At 46.9% G+C, this 13,912-nt stretch overlaps 1 protein-coding gene across 1 annotated transcript in view; it reads right to left on the bottom strand.

Moving 5' to 3' along the window:
- MASP1 (MBL associated serine protease 1) overlaps positions 1-13,310 on the bottom strand; it is a 459,649-nt gene extending 446,339 nt beyond the window's left edge. The window contains exon 1 of the mRNA XM_078666144.1: positions 13,185-13,310. Within this exon, the coding sequence (XP_078522270.1) occupies positions 13,185-13,189 (5 nt within the window). The 5' untranslated portion in view covers positions 13,190-13,310. The remainder of the gene's footprint in view (positions 1-13,184) is intronic.
- Between the last annotated feature and the right edge of the window lie 602 nt (positions 13,311-13,912).

Genomic DNA, 13,912 nt, shown 5'->3' with positions numbered 1-13,912 from the left:
TTACAAAAATATTCTAAGTATGGCTGGGTTTTCTACCCAAGAATTAGAGAGCTTCTTTAATTAGGAGCTATGTTTAAAACTCTTGTGAATTAAGGAGCGTGCCTTGATTTGCCCACAGAGATGTGTCTGTTTTTCCGTGATACAGACAGAACTCCTGTGGACTGAAGTTTGCTGTTGCTAAATCCTGGAGTTAAAGTCCGACATTCCGAGCAGCCCACAAGCCTCCCTCAGGCCAGGGGCAAAGGTTCATCTTCGAATTTTACAAACATTGAGCAAGAATTGCAGCATTCTTTCAGGTTTTATAAATGATTCTAGGACAGGATGTCAAAGTCGGTGACCTCTGAGCACCAAAGGAAAACTTAGATTGGGGACGTTTGTAGGGGCACTGGGGAGACCAGGGAAGTATAATTAAAAGAAATATATAAAGTGATACTTGCAAAAAACACAGGGAAAGTTTGGCACGTGCAAAAATCTGTGTTTACGTAAAGCATTCCCAGCTGAAATGACTGGAATATTTTTCCCTTGAGAAAAAAAAAATGATAGATTAAAAAATAGCTCAGTGCATTGATTATATATATATATATATATATATATATAATATAAACTGCGATTATCAGCTCGTAATACACAGGTCAAAGGTTTGAATTTCAGTTTTTGTCCTTCTGCAGAGGATAAAATAAGTGTCATTGACTCGGTTGGCAATAACACCATTAGCCACAAGTGAAAAAAAAAATGTCAGTGTCAGCCAATGTCATGTCATGGTGGAAGCTGCAATACGAAAGGGGGGTTGTGTGTGAAAATGTCATCTTAATCTTTAACCCTTTATATGAAAGGGGAAAATGTTATTCCACTGTACAGTCATAGCCTACTTTGGTCTCTGTTTGGGGGTAACTCCCGTATGGTGAGCACCGGAAGTGGTCTCTGCCCCAGTGTTGGGGAGACTGGTGTCTTAGGGGGTTGAAGAGCAGCACCAGCTGTATTTTACCTAGGGGTGGGTGGAATTTGCGTAGTCGCAATACGCAAAACTGTGCGAAACGGTAAAAATCTACGCGAGCACGCAAAAGTTCCGCGAACACACGAAATTGCTTGTTCTGCCCATTCGCGATGCTTTTTTCCTGTTCGCGAATGCTGTTTACGTGCTCAGAGAGAAATATCTTGCAAACACGCATTTTGAAAGCGCGAACAAGCAAAAAAGTCCGCCAAGCCGCAGATCACAGAATTTTGGGCCATTCTGTATTCTCTGCGGAACGCAAAATTACCCAAATTCCGCAAGTGGAAGAGAATTTACAGCCCAAAAGCGGTAAATGGTTACTTGCTTGAAACTTTAAAGGCATGTTGTTAGAAATGGTGTTACTGGTTGATTGTGGTGTGAGCCCTTGTCAAGCAGCAACCAACAATCCTAGTCATGGTACGGCACAAGCACACCCCAAATTAACCTGTGCTCAACCCTCTGCTAGCTTGGCATAAAGCAGTCAGGCTTAACTTACAGGCACTGTGTAAAGTAGTTGTGCAACACTTCAAATGGTAAAACAGTGAAAACACCACACAAAAAGGACCCCACACCAGGTGTGAAAAATATCGCAGAATTTATTAAATAAAACAAGACCAAAATGACAAAATTCCAATTCGTAGATCTGAAGATATTGAATTTTAAAGTTTATAGTGCGAAATAGCGCCAAAAACACATAGCGCTGCTGGGGATATCTGATTGCACCAGACAGGGACAAGGTCACAAGTTCAGTCTGACTGTGATGGAGCATGGGCTGGCTACAGTTAACCAGTTAGGCCTGCAAAACAGAGGGGCTTATTTATGAGTCCCTGTGTCACTTTTGCGCCACCGGAGCGTCACTTTTTGTGACGCACCAGCGGCATAAAAAATGTGCCATGTTGCGTCATATTTACAAAGTGGCGCATCTAGGTAGATGCGTCACTTTGTAAACCCCTGGGCCACATTATACCTGCGCCAGGTATAATGTATGCAGGGGGGGCGTTCTGACGCAAGTAAGCCTCGTAGAAGTGACGCAGTGAAATCTATAAGATATCACTGCGCCACTTCTAGGACGCAAATGCGTCAATATCTTACGACTGCCTCATGGCAGCCGTAAAACTGACGCAGGCAGATGTCACATGGGACTTGCCCATGTGCAATGACCCATTGCTGGAGCTACGTCACTTTTGTGACGCACTCCAGCAATGCATCACTTTTGCGCCTACAGATACGTCAGAAATACTGACGTATCTGTAACTCCTTGCGCCATGATGCGTCATACTGTAAATATGACACATCATTGGTGTTGCACGGAGGGCGCAAAGAAAAGTGACGCATCGCTGTTTTCTCACAGCAATGCGTCACTTTTCATAAATGAGGCCCAGAGTATCTTAAATCCTGGCTGTGGAGCATTGTGTGGATCTGAATCGTAGATGGGCCAAGAAGCCGAAGTGATACGTTGGTCCCGGGCTGCAGTGAGGCTGCGGGTTGAGGTCCTGTTGCATGATCATCAAAGATCCCATCAGCTGGGCTTAAGAAGGGCAGTCCGGTGTCGGGGATGTAGCACGGAGCTGTGATGCGGAGCCCGTCATCGAGACTGCTATCGACAAGAGATGCGAGAACCTGGGCTTTGGATGCAACGCACCACTGGGGCGATGCATTGGATCTGAGATGCTGCGGTGGGCGATGCGGGCTTTTCCAACCACCCATTCCACACAGCAGTCGCAAATAATCGGTTTCGCTAAGGAATGTGCTGCTCAGTTGAGGAGTAGCATCGGTTCTACTTGGGGATGCACCTCTCAGCAGAGAAGATGCGTCGGTTCTGCTGGCAAACACCTTAGGCCCAACTCAAAGGATCCAGGACTGGGGGGGGCAACACTTGGCAGGCCAGACTCACAGATGACAGAGTCCAGGTGCAAGTGCGAGGTTGTTGGAAGTCTGTTATGCCCCTGAGGCTTCACATCAGGTGGCCAGCCAACTAGCCCATGGAGTCACTCTGAGTTGGGCAGGTCAGCACAGCAAACCAGGGCCCAGATGTAGGTAAAATAGATTTACCGATTTTAAATTACCGAATCATACCGATTCGGTAATTAAAAATCGGTAAATCTATGGGGTGGATATGTAGGAACATCCAGATGTTCCTTTTACCGATTCGGTAAAAATCGGTAATGCCCTTTCATTCCTATGGGCTATGAAGCCCATAGGAATGAATGGGCATTACCGATTCGGTATTTACCGAATCGGTAAATACAGATTCACACTAGGGTGCAGGGGGTGTCACTTTGACACCCTCTGGCACCCCCAAAAGAGGCTCGGGTGCCATGTGGCAGGCATACCTGCCCTCAGGACAGGTCTGCCTGTCATATGGCACAGGTGTGCATGCACATATGTGCATGCACACCGGAATCGGTATTTTACCATCAAATATATTTGATGGTAAAATACCGAATCGGTAAGGGTTGTGGGACTCAGAAGAGTCCCACCTACATATCGAAATCACCGAATAGGTATAAATACCGAATCGGTATTTTACAGATTCGGTAAATTTACCGATCGGTAAATTTACCGAATCTGTAAAATAATGTGTCCCTACATACCGATTACTGAATACCGGTCGGAAACGGCCGAAAATACCGATTTTCGGCCGTTACCGACCGACCTACATCGGGCCCTAGAAGTCCAGCAGAGTGGGAGTCCTTAAGCAGCACAACAGTCCTTCTTCCTGGCAGAGTATCCACAGATCCAGTAGTCTACTGATGTGTTGGCGTCTGAGGTCCTTCTTTTATAAACAGTTGTGCCTTTAAACTGGGGAGAGGCTGTTACAGACATGCCTTTGAAGGGCACAAATGCCCTGCCTTCCCTTCCCCAAATAGTGTAATAAAAAATATTGACAATACAAAGATGAGTGCAGCCGCAACTGACGTCCATAAGTTTGAGCTGCCTATACGCTCCTGGTACTGATTTTGCCACATCTGAGGACAAGGGTTGCAAAGGAAGTGCCAGTGGTCACAAGTGCCCTGCCAGGGGTTGCAACTGCGACCCCTGGCAACACTTAAATGACGCCCATGGCTAGGTGAACCCCTCAAATCAGGATCCAGTAGGAAGTACATGTGTAAAACACAACTACACCTGGATTGAGGAGAGTTATTGTGGTTTGAACGGAACAACAACTGGAACCCTGAGAAGTGTCAACATCACGTCGCAGAGTCTCAGGTAACGGGGCCAAGGAGCTGGGGAAGCCGTAAGTGCGACAGAGTGCTTTCTTTTACTCACAAGGCCACCCGTGCTCTTTGCTCTGGGCCCGAGTTTTTGAGGGCCCTCTGCTTCTATTACAATATGCATTTAAATAGCAGAAAGCTTGACTTGCTCCTTAGTGTTACACCTGCTAGTTGGCAACAAATACTGTTACTTCTCTTTCTCAGCATATATATTTCCTTAATTATGAGCTGCTCCTTGAATCAGAAGCCCTGCACGTGTTTTGCCCCCTGCCCCATAAAAGCATCTGGCCAGGGCCAGCTTTAGCACTGGTGGTACCCGGTGCCACAATATTTTATGGTGCCCCCCTCTCCATGACCTTTTCATCTGAGTCTCTCACTATCAACAGACAAACGTGCCCCTCATCTCTCCATAGCCCTTCTCTCACATACATTTAGTTTGTTTTAAAGCACTGGTAAAGGCTGGGTTTACTAATCCACTCAGCTCTCCACATAAAATACAGATCTGTCCCTTAGGCAGGCATATTAACCCGCTGAGCTGCTTTATGGGGAGTCAAAACTGCCACTAGACAAAACTCTGATCTTTCTCTCTGTAGCAGGAGCATTAATCACAAGAGGTATCTTGACATTTTTATTGCTGCCTGAAAGCTGGATGCACAAGGAACTCTGCTGAAGGTGCTTTTTATTCATAAGTTATTGCTAAACACAGCGCCCCACCCCCTGAAGTCAGTGGCCCTTCTTCAGGTCAGCGCCCGGTGCGGATGCACCAGTTGCACCACCCTAAAGCCGTGCATCTTACATGCTGTTTGCACAGAAAATCACAGCAACAGTAAAAAGCAACAACACCAATTCGTGATACAGAAAAAGGATCCTGGTCTCCGTCAGCTACGACACGGTCTTGAAGACACCAGAGCCCTGGTCCTCTCAGACTGATGATCCAGCTAGATCTACTGAGGAGCTCATAACAAGGGCACCTCAAGACTCCAAGTATAAGACACCATGCAGTAAGGCTCCGCGTCGACCGACGATGGGCGAGCACATCACCCCAGCTCCGGAGGAACTCCACTGACTCCCAGCGGCCCTGAGGATCACTTTCGGAGTACTATGGACCATCTTCAAATCAAAGAAAGGTGTGAGGGCCGAGCTACCCCCAAAGCTGACTCCGCACTACAAGCCCCCCTGCAACCTCCGATCAAGCAAAGCACAACTGATGCTCAAACCAGATTCACCCAAAAGTCTCCCAGAGGACGAACAATCAGAACTCTTGGTGCACATCTATGGAAGTCACCAAGGCTGCCCGTGAGAAGAATGTATGCGTTACAATGCATACATTTACAATGCATGCCTTTACAACGCAGTTTTTACATCGTAAAATCCTTTGCAATGCATTCTTTTACATAGCATGCAATTACATCGCATTTTCTGAAACTATCTCTACAACATATTCCATTACATCACTTTATACCTTTACAACGCACACCATTACAATGCATACCGTTTCATTGCATTTAAGATAAGCGTTGGATAGTGTAGGGGTACAAATTACTATTCTAACTCCAGGGGGTGCAACAGTAGGGTAAGTGTTGGATAGTGTAAGGGTAAAAATGACTATTCTAACTCCAGGGGGTGCAACAGTAGGGTAAGTGTTGGATAGTGTAAGGGTAAAAATTACTATTCTAACTCCAGGGGGTGCAACAGTAGGGTAAGTGTTGGATAGTGTAGCGGTAAAAATGACTATTCTAACTCCAGGGGGTGCAACAGTAGGGTAAGCGTTGGATAGCGTAGGGGTAAAAATGACTATTCTAACTCCAGGGGGTGCAACAGTAGGGTAAGTGTTGGATAGTGTAGGGGTAAAAATGACTATTCTAACTCCAGGGGGTGCAACAGTAGGGTAAGTGTTGGATAGTGTAAGGGTAAAAATTACTATTCTAACTCCAGAGAGTGCAACAGTAGGGTAAGTGTTGGATAGTGTAGGGGTAAAAATGACTATTCTAACTCCAGGGGGTGCAACAGTAGGGTAAGTGTTGGATAGTGTAGGGGTAAAAATGACTATTCTAACTCCAGAGGGTGCAACAGTAGGGTAAGTGTTGGATAGTGTAGGGGTAAAAATTACTATTCTAACTCCAGTGAGTGCAGCAGTAGGGTAAGTGTTGGATAGTGTAGGGATAAAAATTACTATTCTAACTCCAGGGGGTGCAACAGTAGGGTAAGTGTTGGATAGTGTAGGGGTAAAAATTACTATTCTAACTCCAGGGGGTGCAACAGAAGGGTAAGTGTTGGATAGTGTAGGGGTAAAAATTACTATTCTAACTCCAGGGGGTGCAACAGTAGGGTAAGTGTTGGATAGTGTAGGGGTAAAAATTACTATTCTAACTCCAGGGGGTGCAACAGTAGGATAAGTGTTGGATAGTGTAGGGATAAAAATGACTATTCAAACTCCAGGAGGTGCAACAGAAGGGTAAGTGTTGGATAGAGTAGGGGTAAAAATTACTATTCTAACTCCAGGGGGTGCAACAGTAGGGTAAGTGTTGGATAGTGTAGGGGAAAAAAATACTATTCTAACTCCAGGGGGTGCAACAGTAGGGTAAGTGTTGGATAATGTAGGGGTAAAAATTACTATTCTAACTCCAGGGGGTGCAACAGAAGGGTAAGTGTTGGATAGTGTAGGGGTAAAAATTACTATTCTAACTCCAGGGGGTGCAACAGTAGGGTAAGTGTTGGATAGTGTAGGGGTAAAAATTACTATTCTAACTCCAGGGGGTGCAACAGTAGGGTAAGTGTTGAATAGTGTAGGGATAAAAATGACTATTCTAACTCCAGGGGGTGCAACAGAAGGGTAAGTGTTGGATAGTGTAGGGGTGAAAATTACTATTCTAACTCCAGGGGGTGCAACAGTAGGGTAAGTGTTGGATAGTGTAGGGATAAAAGTTACTATTCTAACTCCAGGGGGTGCAACAGAAGGGTAAGTGTTGGATAGTGTAGGGGTAAAAATTACTATTCTAACTCCAGGGGGTGCAACAGTAGGGTAAGTGTTGGATAGTGTAGGGGTAAAAATGACTATTCTAACTCCAGGGGGTGCAACAGTAGGGTAAGTGTTGGATAGTGTAGGGGTAAAAATGACTATTCTAACTCCAGTGAGTGCAACAGTAGGGTAAGTGTTGGATAGTGTAGGGGTTAAAATTACTATTCTAACTCCAGGGGGTGCAACAGAAGGGTAAGTGTTGGATAGTGTAGGGGTAAAAATTACTATTCTAACTCCAGGGGGTGCAACAGTAGGGTAAGTGTTGGATAGTGTAGGGGTAAAAATGACTATTCTAACTCCAGTGGGTGCAACAGTAGGGTAAGTGTTGGATAGTGTGGGGTTGAAATTACTATTCTATCTCCAGGGGGTGCAACAGAAGGGTAAGTGTTGGATAGTGTAGGGGTAAAAATGACTATTCTAACTCCAGGGGGTGCAACAGTAGGGTAAGTGTTGGATAGTGTAGGGGTAAAAATGACTATTCTAACTCCAGTGGGTGCAACAGTAGGGTAAGTATTGGATAGTGTAGGGGTAAAAATTACTATTCTAACTCCAGGGGGTGCAACAGTAGGGTAAGTGTTGGATAGTGTAGGGGTAAAAATTACTATTCTAACTCCAGTGAGTGCAGCAGTAGGGTAAGTGTTGGATAGTATAAGGGTACTATGTGGTGTAATGGTATGCATTGTAATGACTTGCGATGTAGTGCCTGCATTGTAGTGACATGAGTTGTAATGACAAGCGTTGTAGTAAAATGCAATGTAATGGCTGCGTTGTAATGACATGCGATGTAAAGGCTGTTGCAATGTAATGACTGCGTTGTAAAGGTAGTGCGAAGTAATGACTGCGTTGTAAAGATAGTGCGAAGTAATGACTGCGTTGTAAAGGTTGTTTCCCCAGGAGAAACCAGCCAAGATTAGTACTGTTGGTAAAAACATGGACTGATCCTTTACAGGGGGCGCTCTCTCCGTGGAAGCTGTCCTTGGGACCACCTCTTCCTCTCTTACAAGACAGGCCCCTCGAAGGACAGTATGTCCTGGGGGCCACAGACAATCGACACAACCTGGAACAACCCAAGGACCCGACCACCCTTCGACAACCCCCTTCCGGGATGAAAAGCTCTCACTTACAAATTTTTGACTGGTTAAGAGGTGGCAGTGCAGAGTGGGTCTGTGTCACAAGGCAGCACCATACAGATCTATAAACGAAATTAAAATATGTAAATAAAACAAACAGGGCCACCAGTGTGCAGGGAATAGCTCTGGCACGTTGGGACCATTCTTGGAATGATGCCGAGATACCCATGGGTGGTTGCACGCTTTATAAATTGCATAAATTGCATAAATAAATAAATAAATAAATAAATGCAGGCCCCACCCTCTGTAGTGCATCCTTCCTTCCACATAACTGTGGGCATTCAAGGCATGTTGAGGCTACCGTAGACATGGCGATGCCCACCCCTGCCACAAGGCTGGGCAAGGCATAATGGCAGCACTTCCTTGCATACAGTGGGCATCCTTGGCATACTAGGGCCTCTCCTGACATAATGCCAGTCCTCCTCCGCATACCATGGGCACCCTTGGCAGTGTCCCATGGCATGATAGTGCCAATTCGAGTGAAATTGTAGGTAATCCTGGAATAATTATGGCATCCCCTGGGCACGATTGTCATCGTCCTTTCCATATTTTGGGCATTCTTTGTTTTCTTTCAAGGTTTGCTGGGCTGGTGTTTTAGTTCACCGGGCTGGCAGGACCTCTGTTTTTATTTCCTAAGCTTGTGATTCTGATGCCATGCCACACTGCAAGATTAGAGGGTAAAAACCGAGTGATGGGCTGACGAGGCACAGAAAGAGGCGAGCTGGACAGAGACAGCACAGAGATGCCTGTGCTTTCATGCATTAGTGCATTAACCCAAGACCGATTGGATTTGCCACTGCTTGTTTAATTTATATTTAGACTCTAGGCTGAGGTTTTCTCGAGGTGCAAGAGTCCACCGGGGCAGACAGGAGCTTGTGTGGCAGAAGTTAATGTTTTAAAGGGTAGGGTGGTGCTTCACAGGCGGGGGGTGGGGGTTGGAGGTGGGGGGGAGGGGTGCAGTGAAAGTGAAGGGGGCATCAGACTGCCACATGGACCTGTTCCCAGGAGAAAGCCCCACACCCTCTGTGTGAGACATGAGGTGTCTGGGAATGCCAATGAGTGAATATCCCTTCGCCACAGCCCCCACCTCTCAAGAGCCTGCCTTTGTGAATGAGCGTCTGACATCCGGGCATTCACTCCCTCCTAAAGAGACCCCTCCCCCCTCCCCCAGGAACAACACCTTTTCAGATATAAGTAGGCCCCCGCCTTGTCTGCCTCACAGAGGAATCTTTCACAACACACTTCAGCCAGACACAGCCAGGCTCAGCAGGGCCCGCGCCTTCATTCACTTTTGTGGCGGGCAAGCAGCTCAGCCTTTCATCCCATGCAAGTCGATAACATGAGTGCTATTCAGTTGGTCTATTCACAGAACATCAGAATCGCGGACCAGCAACTCTCATGGCATTATTTTAAAGTTTTAATCTAGGAAGCCGCAGGGCTGGGCACCTGTTCTTTTTATTACTGTGTATACCCAGCCAGGGAGGGGGTGGGGGTATAGAGGTCTGGGCAGTGTTTGCGCCTTGGGCTGTGAGCCATTTTAAATTGTAAATTAAAGTTTGGAAAAATCTCGGTTGGAAAATGCAGAGAAGCTACAAAGTTCAAAACAAATAATTCGAAAAAAGGGCAGTCTTTAAGAGGCATATTAAGTTTGAAATGCAAAAGATATCTATATTTCAAAACAAACCACGAATTACTATAAAATAAAGCATTCTACCATTTACCCCAATCCTTCCTCAAACCCTAAAACTTTCTCTCACCCTCTCCCAAACCTTAATCTTACAGAAGTTTGGCCTTTTTGCAAACTTTTGCAATCTCTTCTCAGAGAAGAGGCGGGTGCAATACAAGTAAAGAGAATATGTAAGCAGCCTATTAACATAGCGCACACCACAAAATAAAATGTCGTGGCGCTTTAATTTATTTCTATGGTGCCCAAAATCCTACCCATTGAGTTCATTCATTAACAGTGGGCCAACTCAAATCCTACAATGAAAAGCAGATTAAACAAATAACGAAACTAAAATTGCCTAAAACATGAATTAAAGCCCGCAGACGCTGGACAATCCTATTTTTTTTCCACCTCAAGTTATGTTATGTTATGTTATGTTATGTTATGTTATGTTATATATGGGTCTTGTATAGCGCAACAGCTACTCCAAAGGAGTGTCCCGGCGCTTTTATGCTCCAGACCCAGAAAAGGAAGCTAAAAAACATAACAACAGACAGGAAGCACAGAGGAAGGAGACAGAAGAAATCTAGTTCGAGAATAACCAGGTCTTAAGATCCTTTCTAAAGGCCAACAGATTGGACGTGGACCGCAACGCCAAGGGAAGGGAGTTCCACAACTGCGGGGCCAGGTATCTAAAAGATCGCCCTCCCAGGCGTGCCCTCTTTATACGCGGGATCGCGGCCAGGGCCAAAGACTCCGATCTTAAAGATCGCGTCGGCCGGTAAAAAGCCAACCTTTTCTGTAGGTATTTAGCACCCGTGGCATGCAGTGCCTTGTGAGCTAATGTCAGAGCCTTAAACTTTATCCTCTTCCGTATGGGAAGCCAATGGAGGGATTGCAGCAGGTTTGAGGCACTGGCGCGACGATGCAATCCAAAAATTGCTCGTGCTGCCGCGTTCTGGGTCACCTGCAGGCGCTGTAAAAGGTATTCTGGGAGGCCCAAGTACAGAATGTTGGCGTAATCCAATCTGGATCCGATGAGGGCCTGTACAATTATTCTCCGGTGTTCCTGGGACAAAAGAGGAAAAAACTTTCGAAGCATCCGAAGGATGCCGAAACAGGTTCCAGTAAGGGTAGCCACCTGGGAATTAAGCGTTAGCCCATTATCAATTTTAATTCCCAGGTTCTTAGCCCAGATGGACGCCTGAGCCGGAGGGAACATGTCAACAGGCCACCAATCATGCCAGTTCGGTTCCAGAGGACATCCAAAGAAAAGTATCTCAGATTTATCCGAGTTACACTTGAGGCTGTTCAGATGGAACCAGTTAAAAACAGCCCCAAGGCACTCACGGATACTTTCCCCATCGAATTCTTCGCTCTTACGGCAGGTGAAAAGAAGCTGGGTGTCGTCAGCATATGAGACGATCTGGGCCCCGAAGGACTCCACCAAAGTCGCCAGAGGGGTCATGAGGATGTTAAATAGAGTTGGGCTCAGCACTGAGCCCTGGGGAACTCCGACTCCCAATGGCGGCATTTCGGCAGATCCAGGAGGGACCCAGACCGTTTGCCGGCGGTTGGCTAAGAAGGAACAAAACCAGTTCAGCACCGTCCCCCCAATACCGATGTCATGAAGTCTTATGAGGAGATCCTCATGGGGGACGGTGTCGAAAGCCGCCGACAAGTCTAACATGACTAACATCACCCTGCCTCCGTCATCCAGCACCTCCTTTATAATCTCTGACACTTCCAGAAGCGCCGTCTCAGTGCTTAGGTTGGATCGAAAGCCCGATTGAGACGCATGAAGAAGCTCATAAGATTCCAGGAAGTTGGAAAGCACGCTATGAACGTGCTTCTCCAGGATTTTAGTCAGTGCTGGAAGGAGCGAAATAGGCCGATAGTTGGATGGAACCTCTGGGGCAAGATAGGGCTTTTTAAGAAGGGGAATCACCATAGCCTGTTTCCAGGAAGGTGGCAGAAATCCCTGACTCAAAGAAAGATTCAGAATAGGATTGGCTAATGGATTAACAACATCAGCCATTCTGGCTAAAAATTTTGCCGGGCAAGGATCACAAGGTGAGCCAGATTTCAGGTTCCTCATCAGAGCTAGAGATGAAGCCATTGTGAGGGGCGGAAAGTCCAGAAGGGCCGGGCCAGAGATAGGCTGGTGTGCTATCTCATTAGACAGAGTCAAATGTTCCCCTGCCAGTCTCGGAGAGAAGGACTCCTGAATCTGTCTAATTTTAGTTGTAAAAAAATTAGCAATGGTATTCGCCCAGCTCTCATCTGGAGCCTCCTGGTCCGAGATCGAGCGGGAAGTAGTGAATTCGCGTACGATCTGAAAGATTTCCTTGCAGGAGTTGGCTGCTTCCTCAATTTTCCTAGCAAAGTAACACTTCTTAGCCTGTAAGATTAAAGCATGATATGATTTCATCATGGCCTTATAGGTCTCTTTAGCCTCCCCGTCATAAAAGGCCCTCCATGCACGTTCAGCGGCTTTACACTGTCTGCGGGATTGAGCGACCTCTGCCGTGAACCACGGGGCCGAAGATCGTTTGGTGTCTGATCTAGGTAATATTTAATATTTAATCTAAGTAATATTTCGTACTATTATCTAACTCGGTGGTCGTCGGTGTTGACCCTGGAACTTGAAGAATGAAAGGCTGAGTTACCGCATTAAAATCGTGGAACCCGTAAGCACGAAGACAACACTTATCTCTGCTGCAGGCGCCTTGACCAACCGAGCTAGAGTACAGTTGAGAGCAGTTTTTGTTGTGAATCACATTGGTGCATCATGAAACCGGTTGGTATTGAGCTGGGCAACCACAGACCTACTTGGCACGTTTTGCTGATGCGAGAGGGGGGCCCCTGCCAGTGTGAAATGCTGATCGCGTGCGCATGCACTGCACAGTATGAATGCTGTGCACTGCACAGTATGAATGCTGGGCATGCTCTCGTGATGACCATTTCTTTGGGAACTTTGAGAAATCCCAGCATGCTGCAGTGAGTACCGGGACTCTCCCGGTACTCTCCGTGGGCACGGAGAAGTTCCAGTACTCAGAGGGGGGAAACAAAGAAGTGCCGCCGGTAGTCAGTACCGGTGAGCACCGGCCCATTTAAAGCACTGGTCTAAATGCACAACATTGCACACAACCGTGGTGCTCACCTCATCTCGCCCGCCTCCTCCGTCCTCCCGGGGCTCCAACTCCGTCCAGAGGGCTGTGTGTCTGTCTGTCCTTCTGTCCGGGGCTGGCTGTTCCCAGGCAGGGCACGCCCCCTCTCACTCACAGGAGGCTGGCAGGACACGGAGGCGCTGCCCCCCTGCACCACCCGCTTCCATCATCCCTCTCTCAGCCCCGCCCCCCCTCCCTCCAGGTCCAGTCTGTCCCGGCGGAGCTGGTCGATGCCTGGCACCAGGCGCTTCGGACTCACCACGGGATTCCGGCCAGAACCCTTCTCGCCTTTTCAAACCGGCAGAAAATGTTTCCGAGTCCCTGTTTCCAAAATCTTTCTAGGTGACTAGGGAGATTTTTTTATTTCTGAACTTTATATATGTAAGTTCTCAAGTGGCATTGGGGTAGGTTTTTTATCCAAAACACAAGGAGTTGGAACACTCGCTGGGTCAGTGAGCAAACAAACTCTACCAGTGCTTAATTTGTAAAATACATGAGTGACAGGGGTCTCACCAAGAGGCCACTGCGGCTTGCATAACACTTTGAACCCGCCGTGCTGCCAATGGTGTTAGCACCACAACTACATCAACACAAGTGTGACAATGCACATTATTCGAAGGCCCTTAAAGTTATAAGAAAGGCTTGGGTGGCAGGCAGGGCTTTAAGTGGGATGAAAAAACTGGGGACCTCTCACAGGGGTGTGGCAAATGTAAATAAGGGC

The sequence above is a fragment of the Lissotriton helveticus genome, chromosome 11 (assembly GCF_964261635.1).
Source record: "Lissotriton helveticus chromosome 11, aLisHel1.1, whole genome shotgun sequence".
NCBI classification, from domain to species: Eukaryota; Metazoa; Chordata; class Amphibia; order Caudata; family Salamandridae; genus Lissotriton; species Lissotriton helveticus.
Note: the sequence above shows the minus strand (reverse complement) of the source record. Positions and strands in the feature narration are given on the sequence as shown.